The sequence below is a fragment of the Carcharodon carcharias genome, chromosome 12 (genome assembly GCF_017639515.1).
Source record: "Carcharodon carcharias isolate sCarCar2 chromosome 12, sCarCar2.pri, whole genome shotgun sequence".
Taxonomy (NCBI): domain Eukaryota; kingdom Metazoa; phylum Chordata; class Chondrichthyes; order Lamniformes; family Lamnidae; genus Carcharodon; species Carcharodon carcharias.
Genome location: NC_054478.1, coordinates 77,825,930 through 77,848,806, shown reverse-complemented (window position 1 = coordinate 77,848,806; position 22,877 = coordinate 77,825,930). Strand labels below are relative to the sequence as shown.

At 40.7% G+C, this 22,877-nt stretch overlaps 1 protein-coding gene across 6 annotated transcripts in view; it reads left to right on the top strand.

The window, feature by feature from the left end:
- Positions 1–22,877, top strand: part of ubr3 (ubiquitin protein ligase E3 component n-recognin 3) — a 345,071-nt gene that overhangs the window by 294,492 nt on the left and 27,702 nt on the right. For all 6 annotated transcript variants that reach the window (XM_041201112.1, XM_041201111.1, XM_041201114.1 and 3 more), the window contains 3 exons: positions 1,420–1,541; positions 9,186–9,293; positions 13,684–13,809. In XM_041201112.1, coding sequence (XP_041057046.1) covers positions 1,420–1,541; positions 9,186–9,293; positions 13,684–13,809 — 356 coding nt within the window. The remainder of the gene's footprint in view (positions 1–1,419; positions 1,542–9,185; positions 9,294–13,683; positions 13,810–22,877) is intronic.

Genomic DNA, 22,877 nt, shown 5'->3' with positions numbered 1-22,877 from the left:
AGGCAGGTTCAGTTGAGGCATTCAAGAGGGCATTGGATGATTATCTAAATAGAAACAATGTGCAGGGTTACAAGGAAAAGGCAGGAGATTGGCACCAAGTTAAAATGCTCAGAAAGCCATGCAGACATGATGGGCCAAATGGCCTCCTTCTACATCATAACAATTTTGTGATTCTGTGAAATTATGTTTTTGCTGGAATTAAAGCCTCCTAAAATCCGATTTAAGAGCACAAGAGAAGGGCATTTGGCTCATAATGCTTGTGTCAGTTCTTTCAGAGTTATCCAGTTAATCCCACTCCCTATTCCCCATAGCATTTAGTGTTTCCTTTTCAATCCAATCCAACTCACCATTGAAATTTGCTATTGAACCTGCTTCCACCATTCTTTTGGACAGTGCATTCCAGATCACCATAACTTGTGGCATTAAAAAAATTATTATCTATCTTCCCCTCTGATTATTTTGCCAATTGCCTATGTCTCTTCTGGTTACAAACCCTCTGCCAGATGGCACCCCGACCCCAAAAGCCACTCCTTGCATGAACATAAAGGGCTGCATTTAATGAACGTGAAGCTAGTCTGCACTATAGCAACAGAGTTATGCCCATATTACCCTAGCAACTGCCATGATTTCTTCATCCTATGCCAGATTACAAGCCTCCCGTTATTTGATGGCAGCTTAGGGATCGAGGATATACAGTGCAGATATGGTTTATGATACCAATGCAAACCCAAGTGCAAGAAAGATGAAATTCAGAGCGTGCTTCTCCCAGTGTCTTAGCCGAGCATGCCATCAGCATGCTGAGATGATTGTGATGTCTAGACCAATCAAGGCAAGTACTGCAGTACAGTGTGGCCAAAATTGCAACAATTGTCATAGCCTGCTGGGTCCTGCACAATATTGTCCTGCAAAGAGGAAATGTCATGCATGCAGTGGGCAAGAGAGGAAATGCAGCCCAAAAGATTGTACTGACCATAACACAGACGATTGGTCTACACAACTTACAGCTCACTCAGCAGGATTCATCAGAGGATCTAACAAAACGTTCAACTCGATGTCTCAAACATCCATTAAACAAATCATTTTCACTTGTCCAGTGTTTTATGATTTGAAATTTTGCCTTTATTACCTCGAACCATAGTTCAAGAACCACGATTGTCACATTATTTCTCCCTAAATACTCTACTGTGCTTTATAGAAAACTGTCTGGATTCATTCATTTCACAACTTTTTAATTAACTGTTACAGTGTGTGCTGCAGGTATATTCTGTGCATCCTTCTCAGGTGCTTGCACTTGATGAAATTGTATAGTGTGTCTCTTCTGCTTCTTAATTGTGTGATCTAGACTGTTATTCTGCATCAACAACATTGTCCAAATGTTTTCTTTTTACCAATTTTAATTATTTTCTGTCTATTTAACAGAACATTTTACCTGCATTGTGAAAGTGTTGTACAATTTATTATACACACAAGCTATTGCAACACTTTCAGTTAGATTCAGCAAAGAGGAAAGAACAGCTTGGAAGAATCCTAGGAAACTCAAGGTCAGCGTACTAATTTAAAATTCAACAATGTGAAAGGATGGTTTAGTACCTTTAAAATTTGGTGTTTCTTTTTGATTTGTAAATAAGTCCTTCCTTTGTTTAAATAGTTTTGTTTTTAAAAAGTCTATGGCTCGTACAACTGTGTCTTGCTTTCCTGAATTTCAGAGACACGATGGCTTTCATTAATGTGTATCAACTTTACAGTGCAAAACCTGCCAAAGGTGCAATTATTTTTCAGTGATTTGTCACCTTCGGTCCTTAATTGAATATTACAAACCTTGGCGAACAATCCAGAAATGTATATAAAACAAATCCAAGAAACAGTGGGAATGGGTAGCAGGTCTGTGATGTAAAGAGAGAATGCTAATGTCTTGGGGTAGACTTTTTATTTGAAATGAGAACATGTTAGATGATCAAACCACTTAATACAACTGAACTAAATGAAGGGGTGAATGGAGAATAGGTGTAAGTCGAGAATCTAGTATATTTCTGTCACAAAGTTGCAATTAACAGTCAGGGATTTTTTTTGAAGGTCTGTAAAGAGATGAAAATGCTGGTTGATATACAGGAATCATCTCAGACATTGAAAAGGCATTAAAAGATAAGGGGCTATAATGAGCTAAATTGTGGAGGACAATACAGTCAACGGTAAAAGGAAAAAATGGAGGTTAGAATTCTGAAGTTACCAAACTCCATGTAAAAGCCGGAGGTAGAAAGAACCAAGTTGCACTGAGAGGAGAAATTACAGTGGCAAATCCCTTGGAAATCATGATAATGCTTACACATAAAGTGTAGAGCTTAGGCAGTGTTTATCCAATCTACATTTGGTTTCACCAATACAGAGGATACTGTGATGAACAGTCCTGGTAATTAATGTGAGAAAAGGGGAAAATATTTTCCACAATTGCAGGGAAAAGCCAACTGCAAGTTGGATGTGGGAAAAATGAACAAGATAATCACAGAAGGAAGGGGCACTGTAGAAAACAGAGAAGGAAGAGGAAATGTTATAGAAGGAATCATTTTGTAGATGGAAGATAGGATAAAAGGTGAGGACAAAATAGATTCTTATTATTGAAAAGGCAAAAATCAAAAGATTAGGAAATTAGGCAGACATGATCAAGGTGCTTGTTAACTTTAAATGTGGAAATCCTCAGATGAGAAAAAAAAATTCAGAAACTCTGGGGCAGAATTGGGTGCGTGCCCAACCCACTTGAGTGTAAAATGGCGTGTGATGACGTCAGGCGAGCATTCTGACATCATCCCGCAGTTGCGCAATATTTCGGTCAGCGGGTGCGCACAAAAGCCGAGACCACAACAGCCAGCAATTAAGAGGGCAATTAAGCCCATTAAAGTTCCGATTGTCTCCAATTTTTCATGGTCCGTCCAACCTTACGGTTGGCGGACGGGAGAATCTGCCAGACAGACTTTGCATTTTTGACGAAACCTCATCCAAGAGCGGGATGAGGTTTCTGTTATTAAATTAAAAAAACAAAAATGTATGGACAGAATTTTCATCATGTATATGTTCAGATGACTGATTCTGATGTGTGGATTAAAATCTTTATTTATTGCTTTTAAATTCTTCAGCTCCCTGAAGCAGCTCTCTGCCTTCAGGGAGCTTTTATTCTACGCTCCCCGCACTGGCGCTTACATCAGCACCCGCCCCCACCCCAGCAACACTGAGCGTTTCATTAATTAATTAATGAAAGCCAGCGTGAACTTAATTAACCAGTCAGCGTGAGGCCGATCATGTGCAGCGGTCCATTACACATCCACTCCTGGGCCCACCAATGCACCCACACGCCGACCTAAAAATCCTGTTCCTGGTGTAGAATGTGGAATCATCAGGGTGAATGCAGTATGGACAGAAACTAAGAGAAAGGGGTGTAATCTTTACAAAAAGGAGAATTGAAAGCAAGCATACACTGAAATATTAAGGGAATGTGTGGGCTTATAATAGATGTTTCATTGAAACTCCGTTGTCAAACATTAAGAACAAGTTAGTCATGAACCACAATGGCGAGGGATTTTGTGGAAATGGGAACAATAATTTAAATAAAGTGTTTGGAATGGAGGAAGAACAGGAAGCAGCAGCAGTGCAATCATTTGTGTAACAGAAGAAAGGTTTATAGAAGATAACTGAATAGGATTGAAACAATTTGGGTTTTAAGTATTCAGTAAAAGAAGAAACTTAGATAGGAACCATGCAGGTAGCACCCATTGTCTGGAGAACTTGGGTGAAAATCCAATACTAAAGCAAAATACTGGAGGTGCTGGAAATCTGATGTAAAAACAGAAAATGCTGGAAATACTTAGCAGGTCAGATAGCATCTGTGGAAAGAGACAGAGTTAACATTTCAGGTCAGTGATGACCCTTCATCAGAACATGGGTGAGATTCTATCCTGCTAGCCTTTGCATCTAGGAAGTCATCCCCAGCCATATTCCCCTCCCACAACAAAAACAGAATTACCTGGAAAAACTCAGCAGGTCTGGCAGCATCGGCGGAGAAGAAAAGAGTTGACGTTTCGAGTCCTCATGACCCTTCTGCTGAGTTTTTCCAGGTAATTCTGTTTTTGTTTTGGATTTCCAGCATCCGCAGTTTTTTTGTTTTTTTCCCCTCCCACTGCCTGATCTTCCGCTATCACTGCTATTTTGCTATCTACTTAAGGGATTAAGGTGGGATACCTTTGTTCACTCTTCCATTGCCCAAATCTTGGCAACCTTCCCATGAAATTTGCCCATGCAACCATAGAAGATGTAAAACTTACCCATTCACCTCTTCTCACACCATTGTGCAAAGTGTTAAATCATTCTTTCAATGTGATGCTGTAATTTCTACATACTTTGTTCAGTTTAGTATATTGTATTTACTGATTGTTTTGTGATTTTCTTTGCATTGGAAAAACCAAACACAGATTGTGTGACCTTTTTTGCTGAACAAGAACAAGAACCTGCATTTATATATTGTATATATTAGATATAGTAATACATCCCAGGCATTTTATATGGATATGAGGAACCCGGGGTTTGGCAAAACTGGGAGGCAGTTTGATTGGTTTGACAGATAGATTGGTAGTGTCTTGTCAGCTGTGAAGGAAGTAGGAGGCATGGGTCTGACACCACCGGCAGTGCAAATTGCAAGGATGGAATGGTAAAGAGTGAGTTTAAAAGAGGAGGGTACTGACAACAATGCTTTTAAAGGTAGTGGGACAGGACCTGAGTTGAGGGAATCATTTTGAATATCAGCAAAAGTAAGGTCTAGGAAGGGAAGTTGGGTTATCAGTGTTCCAGGGACTGGGGTCCAGGCAGCACAAAGTTGTTCTCATGTATGAGATGAGGCTAGTAATGGCAGGGGGTGCATTACAAACTTACTTGGAAGATAGAGCACACGGTGTTAAAGGGCCATTGGTAATTTGAGTCAAAAATCTCCCAAGGGATAGGAGATAGAGAGAAGTGGTGAACGGGTATTCTTCTGACTGAAGGGAAGCATGCGCTGGGGTCCCCCAAAGGTCAGTACTGGGACCATTGCTTTTCTTGTTATATACAAGTGATTTGGACTTGGGTATAGGAAGTACAATTTCAAAGTTTGCAAATGATACAAAACGTGACAATATAGTAAGTAGCGACCAGCATAGTAGCATACTGCTAGAGAACATAGACCAGTGAAATGGGCTGACTCGAAGCAGATGTAATTTATTGTAGATAAGTGTGAAGTGAAACATTTTGGGGGGAACAACATGGAGAGGCACTATATTCACAATGGTACTATTTTGAGAGGGGATGCAAGAACAGAGGAACCTGTGACCGCATATTCGTAAATCTTTGAAGGTGGCGAAACAAGTTGGTAAGGCAGTATGGAGTATTTGGCTTTGTAAATAAAGGCATTGAATAGATTAACAATAAAGTTATGCTAAACCATTAGGTCTCCAGATTGAGTATTGTGCATAGTTCTGGGCACCACACTTTAGGAAGGATGTCAAGACCCAGAAAGTGATACAGAGAAGGCTTACCAGGATGATACCAAGGAGGAAGAAGTTCGGTGATTTGGAGAAGCTGGGATTGTTCTCCTTGGAGAGGAGAAGGTTAAGGGGAAACATAATAGAGACATCCAAAATTATGAAGAGCTTTGATAGAGCAAGTGGGATGAAACTGTTTCCTTTGACAATTGGATTGGTAACCAAAGGTCATAGATTTAAAATAATTGGCAAAAGAACTTGAGGGCAAATGAGAAATTTCTTCACCCAGTGTTGTTGAGACCTGGTCTCCCTGAATGTGTGATGGAATCAGATCCTATAGACATTTTGAAATGGTAATTTGGCATATACTTCAAGACTAATTTGCAGGAAAAGTCTGGTTATAGGACTAATTTGGACAGTTCTTTCAAAGAACCAGCACAAAACCAGATGGGCCGAATGGCTTCCTTCTGGCCTCTAAGATTCTATGATTCTGACTAGAGAGAGACCAGAGTTCAGGGCCAAAGTGGGAACAAGACTGAGCGGATATTGACTTAATGCAGCTAATCAGATAGTCTCCATCTTGAAGACAACCTCATGAGTTTCTTGCCCTTGTTAGGGTGAAGGGAATAGAGGAGCCGAGTTGAATGTGATGGTTGGTAATAAAGCTAGGAGTCTGGAGTCATTTTTACATGACAGAATATTACTAGACTGGATAGCCATTTTACCAGAGGGGAAAAAGGTCTTTTAGCGCTTGATGTGGTCAGACCAGATTGGCAATGGCTGGCTAAGCTAGCTTTGCACCATGTACACTTGCATTTGGACCCCTTGAATTTAACTGAATAAAGTCGAAGGCTGTGTCATGGAAATATAATAATTTCCCTAATATTATTGTGATTTATTGTAAAAATGGATTAATAGTGAGGTTTGGATTAGTTTCTGTGTATGTGTCTGGGGGAGGGGGTAGGGGATTTAATTGAATTGGAGACAGCTGGTCTGGAGGTTTATCAACAAGAAACTAGGTTTGAAATGCTAAATACATAAACATGGCCAAAGTTTTAGAATGTAAGGTGTGAGGAAAATTTGCATTTACAGATATATTAGGATAGTTTGAATTTCAAAGAGATGGTGAAATGTTACACTTAGCCAGAAGAAGCTAAGCCAAAACAGTGTGTTTATTTTTCCCAAAGGTTACTGATAATATGGACATTATGAAAAGATCTATATTATGAAAAAAGTAAAATTGCAAAAACATATGGAAACAATGGAATTTACAATAAAAAGGGAGAAACATGTATAAAGGTGTTGAGGCTGTGTGTCAGAGGGGGAAGGCATTCTAAGATCTAACACAAGTGTGAAAAGCCTCCAGCTTCTGTGCATCAAGTTGCTGTCTATAGGATCCGAAGCTGAGAAAAATCACTTTGAATTCAACTGTCCAGGGGCATTGTGTGGCTTTGCCTGTGTCTTTAAATCTATTTGATTTTACTGTAGCCTTAGTGGGGGTGTAACTGGAAACCAGATTAATTAGGGGTTTTAGGAGTTATTATATTGGTAATTTGTAGACCTAGGTATGTGCTTGAAACCTCTTCTTTTGTTAATAAATGTTTAATTTAGTTTTGTAAAAAATCTCTAAGTGTTGGTGGACTTATTACTACTGAATTCAAAGTATGCATCTCAAAATAAAATACAAATTGAAAAATTGTTGTGACTGCATAATCAAGTTTTCCCTCGTAGATTTGATCCACCAGGCACATATCATCTGCCACATCATAAAAAACAGAAATGAAAAGCAGTGATAGTTTTGCAGAGTTAATGTCTTCAAAAGTGGAGAAAAGGGTATGGTTAAGCAAAACATCAGCTGCAGAAATATCGTGGGAAATGGAGGACTGAAACTTCAGCAGTACAGAGTTTGGAAGTGTTGTTGTAAGCCACTAGAGAGAGATTTTTCCCCAGGCGAGGTTTGCAGGAAACGGAGCTTAAGGAGGACAGGGAGATATGGGTAATGAAGGACACAAGGAAGTGTTCAGAAGTGTCATTGTTGTTACTTACACCGTGGGATTGGAGAAGTCATGTGAGAAAGTGAGGTAATGATGATGGCAATGAATGTAGGCAGGTAAGTTTATATGGAAGGAGAGATCTAGGAAGGACACGAGAGCATGAATTTAAAGAAGAGAGGATAAGGACATTGAAATTACCGAGGATGATTGCCTTTTGCAGATGCTGAGGGAAGTGAAGACCACAAGAAACATCATATTCAACAGCAACCTTACCTTTAATTTAGTAAAATATCTCAAGCACTTCACATGTGCTTTATCAGATATAAGTTGACACCGAACCACATGGGGAGGTATTAGGATAAGTAAGCAAAAACTTTGTCAAAGAGATAAGTTGTAAGAAGCACCTTAAGGTAGGAGAGAGAGCGAGACACAAATGTTTAGAGCATGAATTCCGGAGCTTAGAGCCGAGACAGCTGAATGCACAGCTGCCAACGGAAGGGCAAAGATAATTGGGGATGCACAAGCAGCCAGAATTGGAGGAGCACAGAGATCTAGGGGAGTTGCAGATCTAGAGGAGATTGCAGAGATAAGGAAGGGCAAGGCCAGAAAGGTATTTGAACACAAGGATGAGAACTTTAAAGTTGGGGTTTTGCTTGTCCAGCATCCAATGTAGGTCAGGGAGTGCAAGGTTAATACATGAATGGCACCATTTGAAATAGGATATGGCAGACCTTTGAATGAGCTGAAGTTTATGCAGGGTGGAAGATGGATGGCCGGCCAGGAGAGCAATGGAAAAGTCAAGTCTGGAGGTAACAAAATCATGGATGCAAGTTTCAGCAGCAGAAGTGCTGAGGCAGGGATGTTGATGGACGATCTTACAGAGGTAGAAGTAGGGTCTTGGTGAGGGAGAGGATATGGTTGACTCAGCTCAGCTCAAGGTCATCCAGAATGCCAAAGTTGCATTCAGTTTAGTTCAGCCTGAGACAGATTAAAAGCATGACAGCAGCTATTATAGTGGCAACTATCTTGCAAATCAATGGAAGGCAGATGTTAGCATGGACATGTACTTAATTCATGCCCAGCACTGTTGCATTGACCAGTCAGTGGCACTGATGGCACAAAGATGCATGGAGTGGATGCCAGTTGCGCTCCAGCTGTTGGTCCCATCCAGCAATCCAGAATGTCACCCAAAGGCTGAGGCAGTCAGGATGAGGGTGCCACTCCTCCATGGGCCTCTATGACTAAGGGTGCATCTGTGCAGCTGAGCCTGGTGCAGCAGCCTCTGGAGGTGCCCCCGCTGACACCTCCATGGTAAGGATAACCGCCATATGCAACTCAGCTGCAAGCAGAGGCACATGAGCAGGCTGCCTCTACCTCATCCGAGACCATAAGGGAAGCACTGCATGAAGAGGCCAAGAGCAAAGGCAATGATTATTGAGTCCCTCAGTGTTTCCTGATTAGCGTTTTGTCATTTTCAAGCTACTGAAATTCGTAATTTTACTTAATGCTCTCACCCTTATTACCCATACCTTCGTGCCTAAGCTCTTTCTGTACCAACAGCACACATCAAAAAATAACTTGTTCTTACTTATGATATTGTGTCTGGTATATTTTCCTAGAATAATGGTTAAATGTATTTATATATTGTACTATACTGACTATTTTCATCTCTTCTATTTTTAAACTGTGACAGACCATGTGTAATTCAGATAAATCCTGGGAAGTATTACTTAGCCACATAATCTGTGAACTGTCAAAAGGAAATCTCTACCGTGCAAGTGACACAGATCAAGTATCGATGGTATGTACATTAAGATAAATGTATTCTGTGAACTTGCTACATTTGACATCCTAAAGTGAATTTTGATGAAGACCCTTCAGTCTATTTCCTTCCAAAATATTAAATGCATTATCTTGCTATTATCTTTTCCTGTAAATGAAACAGAAGGTTGAGTTTTATCATGAAATCTGTGGAGCATAGCTTTGGACCACCATATTGAAGCTGCTTAGTGCACTCCTGGTCATGGGGACAAAGAAAACATTCAAACCTTAGAAGCAGTATAGATAAGAACCAAAAGACCGATCTCTAGTGTCAGATAACATGGCTATGAGGAAAACGTAAATAACCCCCATTATGCAGCCTTAGAAAGAGGTGAATGAGGCAGGACATTATCAAGGTTTTTAAATGGAATAATATGGTTAATATTATGCATAGAATGCATAACCATTTAAATGGTTAATCCTATGCATAGAAGTTAAACTGACTGTCTCTTATATTACACAAAGGGCAGGATTTTTACCTTGTCAGGTAGGCCTGGGAGTTGCTGTAAAGCCGACTGCCACCCGCAGTTGGGTCCAGACATTGATTTCACGCTGGCTGGCCAATTAATGGCCAGCAAGCATGAAATAGGCGCTGCAACGCTGAGCGCTGCAGGGGTGGGGCGGGAGGAGGGCAAGTGCAGGTGCGCTTAAAGAAAGCTTCCTGAGGCACAGAGCTGCCTCAGGGAGCTGAAGATTTTTAAAATAAAAATAAAGGATTTACAAATTTTAAAAACATGTCCCCTCATGTGACTGTCACATGAGCAGGGACATGTTATAAATTATATTTCAAAATTTTTATTTTATTTTTAATTCCTGTTGGAAACTTCATCCCGCCCGTGGATGAGGTTTCATAAAAAATCCAAAGGCCGCTTGGGCTTTTCACCTGCCTGCCAATTGTAAGGTTGGACGGGCAGTGAAAAATTGCATTCAATTAATATTTTAATGGCCTTAATAGGCCTGTCAATTGTCGGCGGTGTGTTACAGACTCCCGCACACGCCCACCAATCAAAATAGTGTGTGATAACGTCGGGACGCTAGCCTAGTGTCATCACGCATCATTTTACGCCCTAGCAGGTTGGACACATGCCTGCCTGCTCAGCGTAAAATTCAGCCCAAAAATACAGTCAGTAAAGGGCAAGTTTAGGACTGATGTCAGGAAGTCTTCACTTTTATAAAGAATGACCAAAACCTGGAATAGTAATCCAACAAGGATAATAAAGGTGGCTAAATGCTGTGGTGGCAGATTGAACGGAGGATATATTTCTGTGGAAAGATGAATGAAATGAATGATGGTTTCCACAGCTGTATGTAGAATTGTGATGCATGTTCTGTATCTTGCCTCAACAAACCTTTCTGGCATGCAGTTGCCACCATTCCACCTGTCAATCGCGCAAGCTCTGTAGAGAAAAAAATACTTTTTAGCATTTGTCTTTCATTGTTGTGAAACCATGCCCTCTTGCTGCCTTGATGTATCTTTTTCAGATTTACTTTACCCAGTGTCACTGTAAGGTCCCCTCTAAGGTGTTGCTTTACATATTTGAAGAATCCTAACTATTCACGTTGTTCTTCCTAGGTTTCAGAAGGAAAACCTTTCTCCGCAATTTCAACTTTCTTTTTGATCACATTCCACCCAAAAAATGATATACAGTTGCATTCTAGTGATTAAAAATTAGACATACAGGGCAGAATTTTGCCGTTGGCGAGCAGGGGACAGGGCCCGCTCGCCAACACGTAAAATGACGCGGGATGACATCGGGCAGAACTCCCGATGTCATCCCGCCCCATTTAAATTTTCAGGAAGGAGAGGGTGCAGCAAAATCAGCTGCGGGCCCGCCGACCTGTCAATGGCCAGTTGAGGTCATTGACATGATCCTTTAACCAATTAAAGGACCTGCCCATCCAACCTTAAGGTTGGCGGGCAGGCCAGGAGCCCCGGTGGCAAATAGAGAAAACATGAAATCTCGTCCAGTGGCGGGATGAGGTTTCATGCAGGATTTTAAAAATTTTAATAAAGTTATTCTTTAAATTATGAACATGTCACATGAGGGGGACATGTTAGGGATTTTTTTTTCTATTTTTAATATTTTTCAAAGTCCACGCAATCTCCCTGAGGCTGCACTTAGCCTCAGGGAGATGTGCGCTCTTTCTTGCGCATGGCGGTGCAGCCCGCTTCGCTGGCAGGGATCGGCTCCGCGCCCGTCAGAGATTAGGTGGTGCCCACCCCCCCGACAGGCCGAAAATTCCGCCCATAGTTGCTATGATAGTTTCTCACAGCATTATTAATATCTATACCTAACAAAAAAAATTGTCACCTGATAACATATTTGAAAACTACCTCACCCATAAATTTAGCTGCAATAACTTCTCTCTTTTTCTCCCTCCCGCCAACCCTCCCCCCAATAAATGCGCACACCTTGCGTGCACACACTCCGTGCACCCACACATGCAGACCTAGTCTCTAAACTTGCTACACTAAAGCTACATCCTCCAGTTGCATAATTTGACCTTCCTCAGATCAAATTTTGTATTAAATTTATCCGTCTGTGTCATCGTCTATTATTTTTCCACTAAGTTTCTCTTGCAATCATAAAACTGCGCCACAAACTAATGGACTGAAACTTTGGGGATGTATGATGGGTGAAACAGTTTCACACCCAGCGCATCTCTGGTTCTGCCAAGAGCAAGATGGAGTGAACATATTTTAGCTCAACATACGTGAAACATAAGACACCCTCAAACTCATAATGAACAAGCCCATAGCCATATTACATAACATTGCTCAACTGCGCATAATGCTCCTGTATATTTTTATTATACCATTTATTATCTGTTATTTACATTATGACTGTTGAATCTGTGCATTAATTTTCCTATTCCAGATTAGATAAGTCTGTTTTTTCTCCTTTGTAAAACTTGCTTTGAATATTTTCTAGCATAATAGGATCATTAAATGAAGATATTGCTTTCCAATTTCAATTTTTCCCCTAGTGTATTCTAACAAAAACTATCCACTCATATTGCAGCAAAATTTTAAATCAACAACCTTTTGCATTTATATAGCACCATTAATATAGTAAAACATCCCAAAGGTGCTTCGCAGGAGCATAATCAGATAAAATTTGACACGGTGCCACATAAGGAGATATTAGGATAGGTGACCAAAAGCTTGGTCAAAGAAGTAGACTTTTTTAAAGATGGTTTTAAAAGAGGATAGAGAGTTAGGGAGAGAATTCCATTGCTTAGCGCCTAGACAGCTGAAAGCATGGCCACCATTGGTGGGGCAGAAGAAATTGGTCAGAGTTGGAGGAATGTCAAGTTCTCTTCGGAGGGCTGGAGCCCATTACAGAGATGATGAGGTTAAAGGCCATGAAGGGATTTTGGATATGGATAAGAATGTTCAAACCAAGCATACCCAGACAGTGAGCCAAAATAAGTCAGCAAGCACAAGGGTAAATGGGTAAACAAGTGTGAGTTAGGATAGGTGCAGTAAAGCTTTGGATGAGTTCAAATTTATGTAGGGTGGAGAATGGGAGGCCATCCAGGAAAGCATTGGAGTAGGTAATTCTGGAGGCCTTCAGCAGCATATGGGCTGAGGCAAGAATGGAGACAGAAGTTATGGATGATATTTGCATTATTTTGTTGAATTAATTTATTAGAAAGAGTTAATGTACCTGCTGAAGAGAAATAAAAGTAAGGTGCAATACATTTGAGTCTGAGAGTAGCCAGTATTCGTGATTTAGTTCCTTTTGAGGGTTGCAATAAATACTTGTACAACATGTAGACTCTAAATACATCAACATTATCTCAGGTACAGGAAACATAGCATCTCTTTCATGAAATAAGATAACATTAACCCAGTCACAATTTAAATTCAAGGTACCAACAGTTTCTAACAGCTGCACCCAGCAAGTAAGAATAGCAAATGACTCAACTGTATAATAAATTACAGCCTGCTGCACTAGCAAATAATTTGCAGGTGGCATAGAAAATAAAGATAAAGCCATAAACTTAAAAGAATTAAGCTTAGTACAAAGAGAGAGAATCTGTTGAATATTTTTTGAGTATGTTAATTTTTTTGTTGGTAATGGTTGACAATTTGAATATGTTAGCCTGTGCTATAAGTTGGGAACTCAAACAGAGTAGGACTTTTAAAATATCAAATAATATGGAGTACACGAATTATAGTTGAATACTTCGTCTTATGTTTCATACATGAAGGCTGCTATAAAATTTGTGTTGTTGAAATAGAAAGCTAGTGTTCATTTTTTAAATATCTTTAGCAAGCATAAAATTCTGTCAATTATTTTTTAAAATGACCTAAAAATTGCTTGCTTTCTTTAAGAGTTTGTGTTTTCTTTTTAACTCATCAGCTTAGTACCAGTGCCTGGTCTCCTCAGTCCATTGAATATAGTATCCAGCAGTTCTGTCTGCCTTTCCTCAGGACTACAAGCCTTCTTCAACACCACCTGTTTGGTGATGATCTTCCCAGTTGTCAGGTATCTCAGCCACACTTCTAATTAGCATAAATGTGATATACTATTTCATTAACTAACCTTAACTTTAAAAAATAGAAAATGTATTGTGTTAAATACAATCTGGCAATAAGGTTCTTTAAAAATACCGTCTCACTAATTATTTGCCATATTCATTTATTTTTCATTTAATATTATGTTTCTACAAAGGAACGAATGGAATAAGTTTAATTCTATGCTTTCGGATGGCTTTATTGGTAAAAACAACCATTAATCAAGCAATGGAGTCGAGAAAGTTGTTAAGTCAGTTCCCATTCTGTGCCAAATTAGCTCGGCCTGGAATATTTTCCATGGGCACAACCAGAACATAAATCTACAAATGCATCTATTCCCATGTCTATCATGCCGGTATAAAGTTACATTCAAATTTCTTGCAAATCTCATTACACCGCAGAAAAATTTAAAATGTGTGGGAACCAGCATAAACAATCAGGGTCAAGGCAAATGGAGAATGGGCAACCGTGATGGAATCTGTGGTTTCAAAGCTTATAATTTTTTGAGGTAGACTCTAAATGAAAGGGAAACTGAGAAAGGAAATTGACCCTTGCAATTGCTAAGGAAACTAAGACTGAAACTGAGATCGGAAACCAATACTTATGGGGAGAGTGAAATTGTATAAAAAGGACACAGAGCCATCAGCGCTCAGATGTTGATCGCAGTGTGCTGTACAGGCAGACTGAAGAAGACAGGCTGGATCCAGAAGTTGGGAATAAGCAAATATAAAGTTCCTACAGCTATTTCTGTTACATAAAGAAAACATTGTTGGATCTATGCCATCTGGACTATCCTAATCAGAGTTGAAGAGGTTTTGCAGACATGTGCCATTTTTATGAAGACCATGCCTATGGAACATGGGTTGGCTGTGCGCTGCTGTTGGCTGACAATCAGGGTAAATCTTAGAAAAGGAGCTGAAATTCTTTGTGAGGAAGACAGAATTTTGAAGGACTTTTAAAACTGAGATTGATGATATATATGCTGAGTGGACTGCCAAGCCAATTTGTAAGATCTGTCTGTCTTAGTTGTATCTGCCATTTAATGTGTAATCTATAGTTTAAAATTGATTGCAGTTAGCCTGTTAATTCATTTTTAACTTATGTTGATATTTTAATCACCTATACTCTACGTTAGAATATGGGTGGTTACTCAAGATGTAGTGTTTGCTTCGTTTGTCTCTTGTATAGTAAAATTTCTTTTGTCTTACACCATGAAATCACAGAATCTCACAGTGCGGAAGAGGCCCTTTGGCCCATCGAGTCTGTGCCAACACGTGAGAAACACCTGACCTAGCAACCTAATCCCATTTACCAGCACTTGGCCCATAGCCTTGAATGTTATAACGTGCCAAGTGTTCACCCAGGTACTTTTTAAAGGATGTGAGGCACCCTGGCTCCACCACCCTCCCAGGCAGCGCATTCCAAACCGTCACCACCCTCTGGGTAAAAAAGTTTTTCCTCACATCCCCTTTAAACCTCGTGCCCCTCCTGCTCCTCACCTTGAACTTGTGTCCCCTCGTGACTGATCCTGCAACTAAAGGGAACAGCTGCTCCCTATCTATCCTGTCCGTGCCCCTCATATTCTTGTACCCCTCAATCAGGTCGCCCCCTCAGTCTTCTCTGCTCCAACGAAAACCACCCAAGTCTATCCAACCTCTCTTCATAACTTAAATGTTTCATCCCAGGCAACATCCTGGTGAATCTCCTCTGCATCCCCTCCAGTGCAATCACATCCTTCCTATAATGTGGTGACCAGAACTACACACAGTCCTCCAGCTGTGGCCTCACCAAGATTGTAGACAACTCCAACATGACCTCCGTACTTTTGTAATCTATGCCTCGATTGACATAGGCAAGTGTCCTATATGTCTTTTTCACCACCCCACTAACATGCCCCTCTGCCTTCACAGATCTATGGACACACACGCCAAGGTCCCGTTGTTCCTCAGAACTTCCTAGTGCCATGCCATTCATTGAATACTTCCTTGTCAAATTACTCCTTCCAAAGTATATCACCTCACACTTTTCAGAGTTAAATTCCATCTGTCACTTATCTGCCCATTTACCATCCCATCTATATCTTCCTGTAGCCCAAGACACTCAACCTCACTGTTAACCACCCGGCCAATCTTTGTCATCCACAAACTTACTAATCCTATGCCCCACATAGTCATCTATGTTGTTTATATAGTGGAACCACATTAGCTGTTCTCCAGTCCTCTGGCACCTCCCGTGGGCAGAGAGGAATTAAAAATTTGGGTCAGAGCCCCGTGATCTCCTCCCTCACCTCCCTCAGCAGTCTGGGACACAAATCATCCGGACCTGGAGATTTGTCCACTTTTATGCCTGCCAACACCTCCAATCCTTGTCACTCCCTATATCAATTTGCTCAAGAGCCTTGCAGTCCCTCTCCCCAAGTTCCATACCTTCATCCTCATTCTCTTGGGTGAAGACGAATGCGAAGTATTCATTCAGCACTGTACCGATGTCCTCTGGCTCCACCCATAGATTGCCCCCTTGGTCCCTAATGGGCCCTACTCTTTCCCTGGTCATCCTCTTCCCATTGATATACTTATAGAATATCTTGGGATATTTCCTACTTTTACCAGCCAGAGCTTTCTCATATCCCCTCTTTGCTCTCCTAATTGCTTTCTTAAGCTCCACCCTGCACTTTCTGTACTCCGCTAATGCCTCCGCTGATTTGCTCCCCTTGTACCTATTAAAAGCTTCTCTTTTCCTTCTCATTGTATCCTGAATATCTCTGGTCATTCATGGTTCTCTGGGCTTGTTACTCCTTCCTATCACCCTAGAGGGAACGTGTTGAGCCTGTACCCTCCCCATTTCCTTTTTGAACACCCCCCACTGCTCTTCTGTAGATTTCCCCACAAGTAGTTGTTCCCAGTCTACCTTGGCCAGATCCTGCCTTAATTTACTAAAATCCGCTCCCCCCCAATCCAAAACATTCTTTTGCAACTTGTCTTTTTCTTTGTCCATAACAAGCTTAAATTGTACCATGTTGCAGTCTCTATCACTAAAATGCTCCCCCACCACCACCTCAGCCACCTGTCCGGCTTCATTCCCCAGAATTAGGTCCAGCACTGCACTGTCCCTTGTTGGACCCTCTACATATTGACTTAAAATGTTCTCACGTACACATTTCAAGAAATCCACTCCATCCAAGCCCTTAACACTATGTCTATCCCAATTAATGTTGGGAAAGTTGAAATCACCTAATATAATTACCCTATTGTTATTGTTTTTACACACCTCCACAAATTGTGCACATATATGCTCCTCAATTTCCCGCTGACCATCTGGGGGTCTATAATAAACACCTAACAATGTGGGTGCTCCTTTTTTATTCCTAAGCTCTATCCACAAAGCTTCATTCGATGCCCCCTCCAAGATATCATCTCTCCTTACTGACTCAACTAATAATGCAATGCCTCCTCCTCTTTTACCCCTTCCCCTGTCTCACCTAAGATTCTATATCCCGGAATGTTGAGCTGCCGATCCTGCTCCTCCCTCAACCACGTCTCAGTGATGGCTACTATATCACATTTCCACTTGTCAATCCTCATCCTTAACTCATCCGTTTTACCTGTAATACTGCTGGCATTAAAGTAGAGGCCATCCAGCCTTGCTTTACTCTTTTGAAACTTAATGCAGCTGTACTTCCTCTGACTTGATTGTTTTACTGTATTCTGATGTGTCCCTATTCTGCTAACATTCTGTGTCCCCTCCCCCTGCCGAATTAGTTTAAACTCCTCCCAACAGCACTAGCAAACCCACCCGCAAGGATGTTAATCCTGCTCTGGTTCAGATGTAGACCGTCCCACTTGTACAGGTCCCACGTTCCCCAGAAACGGTCCCAGTGATCCAGGAATCTAAAACCCTCCTGCACCAACTCTTAAGCCACGTATTCATCTGCACTATTCCCCTTTTTTTGCGCTCGCTAGCATGTAACACTGGGAGTAATCCAGAGATTACAACCCGAGAGGTCCTGCTTTCCAGTTTATTGCCTAACTCCCTGAATTCTTGTTGCAAGACGTCATCCTTCTTTCTACCTACATCATTGGTATCAACATGTACCATGACTTCTGCCTTATTGCCCTCCCCCTTCAGGATGCCCTACAGCCGTTCAGTGACATCCCAGACCCTGGCACCAGGGAGGCAACACACCACCCTGGAGTCATGTTGACGGTCACAGTGGCACCTATCTGTTACCCTGACTATAGAATCCCCTATTAGTATTGCTTTTCCTCTCTTCCTCCCCTCATGTACAGACAGGCTGCTTGTGGTGCCAGAAGCTTGGCTCTGTCTGCACTCCCTGGAGGAACCAGCACCCTCTTCAGCCTGCCAAATGCAATACCAATTTGCAAGCGGGACCCCAGGGGACTCCCGAACTACCAGCCTGTTGCTTTTGGACTGCCTGGTCCAAGACCTTAAACTATAAGCGATAAAAGTAGTAAATACTTACCAACCTTACCCACTATTTACCAGTCATTTCTCTGCCTTGTAGCCTCTACTGCTGCAGCAGGGCAGGACCACCCTCAGTTCAATTCCCACTATGCACCAAATTGTCAATACCCACACTCACACCGGCTGTGACTCACTCAGGATGAGGTCTTTACCCTGCTCGTGTGCAAGCACAAAATCTCGTGGCTTCATTCTTTCAGTAAATAACTGGGATTTCAGATTCCTATTTTTTTAAAAAATTACCGGTTTTGACAGAGATCATAATACAACCCACCTTCCGCCAACTATTGGGCATTAAGCTCCTTAAGGAGCTTGTTAAAGGGCGTGTGTGATTGGGAATGCAACTTTCAGTCTTCAATTTGCTGAACCCGAAGTTGGTGCATGTTAGTGCCCAAATTGTCCAGTTCATTGCAGAGACATTTGAAATTTCACTTCTTTTTGTCAAAAGTGGAAGCATGATAGACCAACCAGCGCCAAGTCCAGCCCTATACCTTGGATTTGTTTGAATGGCCTGCCCTAATCAGCAAGGCAGCGACGGCGCCCATCATGGCTGCCGTCTGCCTTTGCCACTGGTGCTGTGCAGGCAGCTCCTTGTCTCAAAGTAGTAGGAGGTTCTCTCACAGTATTCATTTTTTATATATGTTTCGAGGTTTCCTCCACAGAACTCCATTTCTGGTGGACTGAAACTGACCTGTTTAATCATGTAGAAATTTCAAGACCTTGCAAATTATAAACTGGCTTTGCTGAAACTATTTCCTTGTGTTGGTATGTCACATGAAACAAGGTGAAACAAACTATTGTTGCTAGAATTTAATTTTTCCTGAGGAAACTAGATTAGTTCGTTTTTTTATCTGTACTTCATGAAACTGGCTTGGAGGATTGACAGGTTTTAGACTCGGAATGCTTGGAGTTTAGCATTTTTGTCAGTGGAGTAAATAAAGTTGCCATTTGTCAACTGGAGCTGGGAATTACTGAGAGCAACTCTGGCTAGCCATGTTTAAGAGTACATGTGAGACTCCAGCAGTTGCTGGCAGTTTCACAGAGTAATGAAGGTGAATACTGACAGTTTCACCATTATTAAAATTGTAAACTCCAGGTGAATAGTTTCCATTTTTTTCCCTCTTGTTCTACCTGAATTCCATTTGCACTTTATTTTATAGTGTTAGAAACTAGAGGTTGCTTTAAGTTAAATGTGTATTTGTGAGTGTTAGGAATAAGCTATAGCTTTAAGTTTAAGTTTATTGATAAATTTTTATTTGTGTGTTAAAAAGGTGAAACCTGGGTCTAGTTTCATTTAATGTTTTCTCTGTGAGATGGAGTCAGCAGATCTGGAGTTGTTTGTGTTCATGGCATTCCAATGAGGTTTTACAACCTTTGAAGTTGGCTTAGGGAAGTTAAAACAAAGTTGGGAAAACTGTACTGTTGTCGAGCAACAGGGGGCCCACGGAAACAAGGTGCCAGGGAAGGCAGGAAGGGAGCTGCAGAGAGCAGGTCCCAAAGAAAAACAGTCCCAGAAATCAGAGAGTTGGGCAGAAGATGGTCCGAGGAAGACAGCTAAGTCAAGGAACAAGAACAGGAATCGGGAACAGGTCCTATTCCGTGGAATTGAAAGTAAGGAGCAGAGGAAAAGGCTCCGAATTGGAGAGAGAAAGCTGCAGGGAGCAGAATCAAGGCGAAATGGACTTGCAAGAAGCCTGAGGATCGGTGGAAACAGCCAAAGGTGGGTGACTCCTTACTAGGGTCTGTGAGGCAGTGGTGTTCTGGTGGCACAGCTGAATATCTGAGAAAGCATATGGAAGGCAAAGCTTGAATGGATATAGATATCCAGGAGAGGAGAACATTGGAAGGAGAGTTCAAACCATTGGAGGTGGATGCTTTTTGAAAACGTCCAAGTGAAAGCGTTGTTTGGGAGATGAGTACTTCGAACATTGAGATCAGAAACCCTCAGGAGAAAGATGGAGTTCTATGAGACCTGTTGGCTCATGGTGTGACTTGTCTAGGGGGAGTTGATGAGAAATCTATCTGCTTTGGGTAGCACCTGTCACTTGGTTTCAGAGTGTGGTGTGGCCAACCACAAGTCACCAATGGTTTACCTGGACAGTATACTTACTGTGAATATTCGAATATAAGATAGATTTTGTAAATTATGTTATCCATACAAATCTGTAAAGGTATGGTTGTGGGTGAAGGAGTAATGTAATATAGTTAATCTTTTTCTTAGTTAATAAATGTTTTATTCTTTTGTTAAAAGTTAATCAGCAGACTCTGTGACTCTGTTCAGTAGCCGCACTCCATATTTCTAAATAAAAAATAACAGTTGGGATCTATCAAGTCAAGTTCCACCTTGGGACCTGTCTTGTCCAGCAGTAACATCAGCTGGAATCATAACAATAATCATCTCTTAAGTTTGGCTCTCTTTCTCATTCTTTTCCTTGGTATGACCTCTCTATGTCTGTTCATGTTTTTTACTGTCGCTCACTTTATCTTTATCTCTTTAATCTTTGCTTCTGTATTACTTTGTCTCCCTTTTTAAAGATCTTTTGCCCTCCAATGTTTACTTTCCACCAACCGACAGACTTAGGTGAGAACAGTGAAGCTGGCTGCAGTCAGGGTTGATTTCGGTAGAGGTGGCTGCTGCGCTCAGATCAGGCAAGGGGAGTGAAGCTGGAATACTTAAGTCAGTCATGGGAGAGGGCAGAACTGGAACACAACTGTACCCAGGATTAGGACAAAACAAGGTCTGAAGTATTTGGGAGAACCTTGGTGGAAGGGAGCTGAACCGCATAGGGAGCACTCAGCGTGGGCCTGAGGGACATAAGCAGACCTTTAGTACAGCGGATGGCTCTGGAAGGAAGATAAGACTAGACGGAGTGGATAAAATACCTAGGAAGAAGACTAATGAAGGGGAAAGATGGAAGTTATTATGATTGACGAAGGTTTGACCCTTTTATCTTAATGGTCCAATTGATCTGTACTGCCATGTAGCGAACATGGACAATGTTGGGATCTGATTGGTGAGTTCAACACTACTTTCACAGAGCAGAGATTAATGGTTACATTTAAAAACTGGTAGAAGTACAGATTTTTTACCTCAGAATCCAACATTACTTTCTATTTAGGAAAATTGATGTTCTAAATGGAAAGTATTACAGGACCTGCTGATATCAATTAGATAATCATAAATGGTTAACTGTTGCTTTTTTGTTTCTTCGTTGCAATCATACTCCTGGTGTTGAATATGTTAGCAGGGGAAAATATGGTACCAACAGGAAACTATAAAGCATAGTTAGGGCAAGTTGTAATGTAATTTTCTGTGGTTTGAATCTCATTTACAAGCCATTGTCCAGCATTGGTACACATCTCAAAGCAGTTTTTCATACCTTCATAAAATGTACAGCAGGAAGAATATCCTCTTTTTTAATGTTGCTGTGTGCCTTTGAAAAACTAGCAGAAACAATCTGCTTGACACATTGGTATGTTGTTGTAAATCCTGTGGATTCCTAGTAATAAAAATTGCATTGAGTTCAAAATTATTTTCTGCCATCTTTTTGAGTATAACTGTGCCTGTCTGCAAATCTTAAATATTCATTTTTTTTTTGCATAGTCTCTCAAATTTGAAAGTTCAGATCCAGAGTTTTATTGTTAGGAAAATGTACTATCACCTGTGCACTGGAACAAGATTAGCAAGCACGTGGACACTTAGCTTTCCATTTAAAGAGAATTCTCTGTCAACTAATCTGTGATGAAATTGAGAATAATGGCTACCTGATAGTGAAAATATAACTTCTAATCAGATTCAGGTGATATTGTTAGCAAAAACTAGTTTATAGCAAACATCTGAACACCTGAGATTTAATTACTACCACGGGAAAGTGCTTAGTGGTAACTAGAATAAAAACAAAAATACCTGAAAAAATTTAGCAGGTCTGACAGCATCTGCAGATTGCAGAGAGGGATGACCCTTCATCAGAACTCATACAGACTCGAAACGTCAACTGTATCCCTCTCCACAGATGCTGTCAGACCTGCTGAGTTTTTCCAGGTATTTTTGTTTTTGTTCTAGATTTCCAGCATCTGCAGTATTTTGCTTTTATCTTTTTGCTTAGTGGTAACTGTTTGGCAAGAAGAGTGTTTGACTTGCTTTTACTTTGTGTCATAGCTCTCTGTGGACACCAACTATTCATATACTACAAATTTTTGTAATTGTTTGCAGTTGATGACCAAGAAATTCTGTCATGAGTGAATATTCAGTGATTTATGTAAAGTAAATTATACTATCAGATACATTAAACCTATTTCCAGCTCAAATAGTCATCTCAGTGTAAGTTCTTAAAATAGGTGTTTACTCCTTAATGCTTATCTACTTCTTTCCCTTTTGAGTGATCTTCAAAATATTTTCTCACTTATACTATCTTCACTTTTCTAGCTATTCTATTACAAAAAAATGACAAATAAAATATGCATAATTTATATTTGTTTAAAAGATTTTACTAACCTTTTGTGCAATTATGGAACATGTAAAGCATATCAAAATATTTTGTGAATGATTGGAGTGTCAAT